A 7,617-nucleotide genomic window follows, 5' to 3' on the forward strand; every position below is an offset into this window, starting at 1 on the left:
TATGGGATGTATAGAACTCAGTGGCAGGCCGTGCATTTCACTCCTAGGCCTTCAGTGGCGTTCTACCTGCAAACCACTGCTTAACACCGTCACTCTGATGCCACGGCTATAGAAACCATCAAGAAACCCCCACGCTGTCAAAAGTTTCAGGTGAGAACCTGCACATCTAACAAGAGCATCACAAATAATATGACAAAAATATATTTTACTCACCTTAACCTGTGATTATTTGAACACAACTCCATCCTCCTTTCTTTCATCATAAACGGTTCAATCACTCTGTTGAACAGGTAATCCTTCGTTTCACTTTCAACAATAAGTCCTGTTTTTTTTGCCATAGAGGCTAATGCTGAAAGTCATCCAGTCGTGTTTCTGCCATAAGTTTTAAATCGCTGTAGGGCTGAGAACATGCGGTGCTTAACTTAGAAACCCCCCCCCCCCCTCAAAAAAACGGAATACTTTTGCCATAAGGATTTAGCTTGTGCAGGTCACTACAGACAGGAATCGTTAGCTTTGGCTAAGATCTCTGACCATCCAATCAGAGGACGTGACAGTGCTGACGTCATGGTAGGCCAGCTAGCTGGCCCTGGGACCACCAACTCTCAATCTGATTGGTTAAAGCAACAGTTTCACTACAGTGCATTGCTACAAAGGGCCAGCACTTTTGATTCTAAAGGTCTCAGGGCAGATTTCTGTGACCCTGGCAACACATGATGGCTGAAACATGATTGGATAAAAAAAAAAAGTTCTAATATAAATATACACTCCTGGAAGCAACACAGCCCAGAGACATGCTATTAAATGAAGAGAATGGATGATTAGGAATAAAGTTAAAAGATAAATGGGAAAATTTTACAACGTAAGGTAGTGATTTTGATAAGAGTTTAGGCCAGCAGAGAAAGCCTTACTGGCCCTGACGGCACACCACTCATAGAACTTATACTTCCATTTGATTTCCTAGACATTACACCTAGTCAACTGTAAATTTATAGGAACGTTCTAAGAGGAACTGGCCAAGACTTTCATGTCTGTGGTGTTTGTTATGTTCTGTTTTACTTTGTTTATTCTCCAAACCTATATGACACAATGGTCCACANAGTGAGGATTAAGTGGTGTATAGATAATGGATGGATGGATTTGCAAGAACATCTTTCCAGAAATTTTTGCTGCATTGGATTTGGTTTAAATCTGTCATTATCATGTTATTAATTATCACCATACAAAGTACTTAAAAAAAAAAAAAGAGTCTTGGGCGCCGCTATAGCTCACCTGGTTGAGCTGGCATCCCATGTGCAGGGCTACAGTCCCAATGTGGAGGTCATTCAATTCAATTCAATTCAATTTTATTTGTATAGCGCCTATTTACAACAACAAGTCATCTCATAGCGCTCATGAGTCATGAGTTCGAATCCCACTCATGTCCCTTTCCCACATGTCCTCCCCTACTTTCCTGTCTCTCTCTGACTACACTATCCAATAAAGGCCAAAAAATAAATAAAAATTAAAAAAAGAGTCTTGAATCTCTGTGATGAAACATGTACTATTATTGTACTGAGTACCTACTGTGGGACTTGTACTTTCAATATAGCAAATCAAAACTTAGCTTTACATTTTTTCAAAAGAGTATACAGCCTACTGTTCCACCTAAAAATAATGCAATTACTGTACAACGGTGTTAAAATGTTTCATTATTTGAAATTTAACTAATCATGCACATGGGTGTACTCACATCTTTTGCATACTGGGTGTCTTAATGATGCAGAAGCTCTTCTACACACCTTTGTCTCATTACAACTTGAATGCCACAATGATCCTAACAGCTGTTACTCAGTAGACTCCAGCATGTTTGTAAAGAATGCAGCTGGCTACTGATTGGTTTTAGGATTTCAAAACATTTTGATTACTTTTAAAGATTTTCATAGCCACGCTCCAGACTGTAACTGAGAGTAGCTCTACCACACCAACCTGAGGACAAGAAACTGCTGTATCTGTATCTATATTTAAGACAAGAGGGACTGGGCTTTTACCGTCAGGGCACCTAAACTCTGGATTGATTTAAGTAGGAAGCTACAAATCACATGAATTCAAACTCAAAAAACATTTAATACTGTAAGTAAATACAGCAAAGTAAATACAACCCCTGCAACAGACAAAGTCAAGCAAATATGGCTAGAAAACAAGGATGGGACATAAAAAGATAATCAAACCAATTCAAGGTTTCCACTGTTCAAAATGTCTGTCAGAAAAGCATTAAGAAAACTGTGGAAGCAAAGACAAGATCTGGAAAACCCAAGAAACACGTACAACACAGAATGTCTGCTTGGCAGAAAGATAAAGCAAAAATCCCATGTAGCTGCAGAGGAGCTGCAGGAAGGATGACTGGAGCTGATGCTGGAGTGATGCAGGACCATAAGTGCCATGGGCAGATTAGGTCAAAATGAGATCTTCGGCCACAATCATCAGTTTGATGAAAAAAAGCTGTTAAACATGGGAGTGGAGTACAGTGTTGTGCTTTGGAGTTGTGTGGCAGTCATTACCATTTGAAGAAATGCTTGTTTTGTAATGTCTCTTGTTCGATTTACTTCCTTTCTCTTCAAATAAAAACAAAATATGTATCTTGTCCAAACATGCATCTTTCATGCCACCACATAAAACTGAAACACCCACTATTTATATTCTCCCTTTATTGTGTGACACATGTGAGTGCTGGTAACAGTTGTCTACTTGTGCTAGGAGTTTTAAAAGTGAAGAAGGGTTATATGGGAAGAGTTCCTTTGTGTGAAGCCTCGTCACCACCTCTCTGAGCTCCGACAGACAGAGGACTGTTCTGGATAATGTTTCAAAAGTTGCCTGCCCTGAGAGAGGTGCCATGTTTGCACATGATGTTTGCTGATTTTGTAACACTGGCAGTGATGAACCTTCTGGTTTTCTTTCCAGGGTAGAGTTAGGTTCAACCCATAATACTGTTGGTAACTCATTTTGTTTCTGTCTGATAGATAATGGTAGTCCAGTGGTCTCCTGTTTTACATCCGAGGCACTAAATCTACTTTTCTCACACACAGACGCTCGTGGTTCAACCTCAGAATCTTCATTGTTATCTGGATCAGACTCATCAGAACTATCATATTCTACAAGGCGAACTTCTGCAGCCAAACAGACCCTATTCATTAATGGATTAATACCTGTGAGCTGGACACTTGAACTGAATTCAGTGTCGTCTCCCTCACCTTTATATGTCAATATAACCCCATCATCAGCACTTGAGGCACTAAGTGACTGCTGTGATGAAGAATAACAGTCTGACACACTGATGCCTCCACATGCTGCAATAAAGCTCTGCCAGTTATCTCGGAGGTACTTGAGGTATCGCAAAAAGTACTCCAGAAAGCAGGTTTCAGTGGAGATGAGGAAGTCAAGGAGGATGCTGTGGTCAAAGGAGATGCTCTGAAGCAGAAGCACAAAGTGGCAGTGAGGGTTGCAGCCAGATGCACAGGCAGCCTCAAACGCAGCAGCATCATCCAACCCACAACGTAGTCTGTAGGAAAGAGGTAAGCAGTTAAATTGGCTCATTTTGAAAACACAGCAGCTGCCCGTCCACTGGACAGAAGCAGTTTATTTCACTGTCACTCTGTTCTCCTCTGGCTGAAGGGATGGTAACATCACAGACAGTGAAGTAGCAGACATTCTGCCCAGTAGTTAGACTTTTCCAGTTTAGTCAGGTAATTACAAAGGCAGACTCCGAATAATATTCAAAGCACAGGATTTCCATATTAATAAAACATGTCTGAAAGGTTTGACATACAGGGCTCTAGCGTTTCACAATGGTTGCATTGTGCACTTAACTTTCTCAATTAGGTGCATCAGCACAATACATCCCCAAATTTTTCATTGTGTCATTTAATGCTGGATAACTCATCTGAAGCATTGTTGTTATCACTACCATTATCATTACCATTACCAGGTTATGTAAATGATAACAGGAATAAAGGTGCAAATAAATGCTCTATACTTTTAACAGAAAAAGTTAGTAAAAGGCAGCTCTGCTATGACCAGTATTCAATTTTGTTTTCACTTCTGATGCTGTTTTGGCTTACTGCAGACAGTCAGAGCCATTTATCATGCAGCAAGTGTTTTTAACTGCACCAATGCAACCAACATGAACATTTTTAAGCTGCACTTCATAGATTTTCGGTTAAAAATATAAACGTCCAGAAATCCAGACCAATCAAATATGTTTTCCTATTCACTTTCTTTGCATGTACTGTTAATAAGATAAATGCCACATCCATCTGTTATGTGTTGTTATCTATGTTGTCTATCTTTTGTACCTTTGACTGAGGAATATAGAGAGCACTGCTTTGGCTGCCTCCATCATGTCGTCATCCTGCTCTCCAAACAGCAGACTGATCCAGCAGCAGAGGTGAGTGACCTCAGTCAGTTGGACACTAGACCGCCTCAGGAAGCTCCACAAACTCTGTAGATATCCATAAACCTCTGTGGTGCTGTCCACTCCTGTTGTGAGAAGACACAAAGTGTTTTGGCAAGGCCACTCAACTCAACATACCTGTGAGAGCCCCTGACATGTTGTAACACAGGGTGTCCAGAATTACTGATGCATAACAAATGCTGAAGATGTCATGTGTCAGTGACAGAGCACATCTATTTCTTGTTGTGAAAACTGCACACCCCACATTATCATTCAAACATTAATATTACCTTAAAGTAAAAGCAGTTGTGATGAGGTTCTTTTCTCCTTCTTTTAAAAAGTTATTGGATGCTCAAAACTATTATAATTTCCCCCCACAGCTGTAATATCTCTAATTTTCCATTTAACACATGGTACACGATTTACTAGCTAGTCACTTGCTGTATCTGTCTGTGGTTGCATTTTTACAACTTTATCATGAGAAACTGCTGCCAGCTACACTATGAAAGCAGTGACAGTGAACTAAAACAGCAAAGTTGTTGGTCAAAAAAAACTTCACAAAGTCAAGGGAAGCTGAAGATTCTGGTGACAATTGTCTGTAGGTTTACCAGTATGTGCAACCCCTTTCACATTATTTTTGATGCCTTGTTATTCAGAAATATTAATATACTGTAGCTGCCCTACGGCCAAATTAAACAACCGTGTTTTACACTAACAGGTCAAATGACTGCGTTTAATGTATGAAAACAATGCTCATTCCAATGAACCAAAAGAGAATGATCAACTCTATTGTTTCTCACAACTCCACTTTAGTGTCTTTCAGCTTAATGTTCTGGTTTTATAGCCCACAACTTTGCTATTTAATTTTAGCCTCGGCACTTTCATTGACCTTATCCTAGCTGCAGCAGGTAGTTGCCTGGGATGCTGGGATAAACTCACCATATATCACTAATACATGAATAAATTAGTGACAAAATATATCACTAGCAAACAGAGATGCTTGGAGAACACAGAATCCAGCAGCCAGATTTTGGTCCTTGTCTTAGTTGGTGGAGTTACTGGAAGAGTGAATATTGGACTAATGTTCATCAGTAGCAAACAAAAAAAAAAGAAGGCTAATGTTGCTCTGTTGTCTGCTGGATTTGTAACAAGCAGCTGTTAGCAAAAACATTTGACATGCAATCTTACAAAAGGTTATGTGTCAGTGTGGTGTTTACAGCTCTATGTGCTGCCACAGCTGACCAGAAACGTCAGATGTTGCTATGATCAAAACAACCTGACACTTGATAAAATTTAGCTCAAACTCATTGCTCTCCTTCAAGCTGTTCTCACGTAGCTTTAATTCAGCATTCACGGCAATACACAATGTGTACTGTATTTTTACCAATGTTGTGTTTTTCATTATGGATTCTCACCCATTCTGCCAGCTGTTTGGATGTGAAGCTCTATGGACTTAAGAAGAATCAGGCTGACAGCTCTCAGCATCACACAGTCTGGTTCCTGACCTTCATCTCCCATCATCTTCACGTGTCTGCTCCCTCCAAAGAAAGCAGCAGGCTCCACCTGAACACTCTGCAACCAATTATTATCAACTGCTGTTAACACACTCTGAGCCAGCATGGTCATGTCAGAGCTGAAGTTCTCATATTTCAGTCCAGTGGACAACAGTTCTCCTAAAGCCCAGTCCTCTCCAACCTTCTGAAGCACAGTTTTTTTCAGGAGCAGCAGTGCTCGCCTTTTGAGAAAACCCTCTGAGGAGCAGCTGATCATTGTCAGGAGAGCTGCAGAGCGAATGCAGGTAATTCTCTGACTCTTCAGACAGACATGGGCTCCACAGACCAAACTGGATGCAGACAGCACCTCCAACAGATCCAGCAGGAGGCAAAATGTTGCTTCCCAATGCCCGCTGTGAGTAAAACTGTCCAAATAATGTGCTACCTCTTCACTTTTTTCAGGGAGCAACTTCAAACATAAGGCCCATAGGCTGCAGTCAAAAACAGCCAGAAGTTTCCCAAGGTTTCCTAATGGAAGGAAATACATGCAATTAAAATGAGAGATTAGACACACCACAGCAAAGATCATTCTGCAAACAGCCTTGACTGCTCTAGTCTGGCCTTCCTGCAGGCCTTGATGCTGTTTAACGCTTGCTAACATAAAAATGATTTGCTCACTACAATTTAAACAAATAACTTATGTTTAAGCAATTTCATTCAACCAAACATGTTAGCCATTATGTCGTTACAACCTCTAAATTATTATAATCTGCTGCCTTTCATTTTTTGTTTGCGGGTTGCAGCTGTACTGACCGACTTATTATTGTATTATTGTTTTGTATCTCTTGTTTTTGCTGTATCAAAAACAGACCTCATAACCAAGGTATGTACTGAACTGGGGTTTTTGTGCATGATTACACCCCCCCATTGTTAGCTATAGCTCAGACATGTTTTATATAATATGCCTTTATGAGACTTCCACTCACTTCACAATGATTATGTTTGTGTTCAGTTGTAAGAATCTCTTTCTTTTACATGCAGGGATGTCACAGTGGAACACAAAGTTATGAAATGCCAAGGGGCATTGGCATACTATCAAGAGGGATAAAGTTATTAAGCATCTTAAGTCTCTATATGAAGATGTGATTTCCCTGCAGGAATCCATTCTGTAATTACAATACCGTGATACAATTCTGAATCATTTGACATTTAAGGCATATTGTACAGGGATGTACTCGCATCAGTCATATACTGTACAGCTAGGAAATGTTCAGTCAAAAACAAATGATTTTAGTCGAAAAAACTATAAAGAGGTTTATTTAATGTCAGAATAGGAATTTTTAAAACAACTCGCGATATCCTTAATATGTTGTTTTAATTTTTAAGATCCTAAATAATAGTATCAGTGTAAAAGCCACTTATTGGCTGGGCTAAAGAGTTTTCAACATTCTTTATGAAGCACATTTTAAAAAGACACTGTATGACTGATATGGCTTTGTTTTGGACGCTAGTATTCACTATGATGTGCAGTATGACAGTTGTGTATCCGTAAGACAAAAACAACATCTGGGTTTCTGCTGGCTGATGACCATGAAGGTCAGTTGTGACCAACAATCTTATTGTGGGTTCTCACGACAGAGTTTGGCTGTCACTTAGGTGTAAGCTAAACTAGTAGACAGCTTTTGCTCACTGTTTAAA

The 7,617-nt window shown here is 39.9% G+C and overlaps 1 protein-coding gene across 1 annotated transcript in view; it reads right to left on the reverse strand.

Annotated features, from left to right (window-relative positions):
* Positions 1–2,079: 2,079 nt before the first annotated feature.
* lins1 (lines homolog 1) overlaps positions 2,080–7,617 on the reverse strand; it is a 10,100-nt gene continuing 4,562 nt past the window's right edge. Inside the window, exons 4-6 of the mRNA XM_008304244.1 lie at positions 5,842–6,447; positions 4,329–4,512; positions 2,080–3,535 (exon numbers count right to left, since the gene is read on the reverse strand). Of these exons, the coding sequence (XP_008302466.1) occupies positions 2,671–3,535; positions 4,329–4,512; positions 5,842–6,447 (1,655 nt within the window). The 3' untranslated portion in view covers positions 2,080–2,670. The remainder of the gene's footprint in view (positions 3,536–4,328; positions 4,513–5,841; positions 6,448–7,617) is intronic.

The sequence above is a fragment of the Stegastes partitus genome, unplaced genomic scaffold (genome assembly GCF_000690725.1).
Source record: "Stegastes partitus isolate 25-593 unplaced genomic scaffold, Stegastes_partitus-1.0.2 Scaffold2175, whole genome shotgun sequence".
Taxonomy (NCBI): Eukaryota; Metazoa; Chordata; class Actinopteri; family Pomacentridae; genus Stegastes; species Stegastes partitus.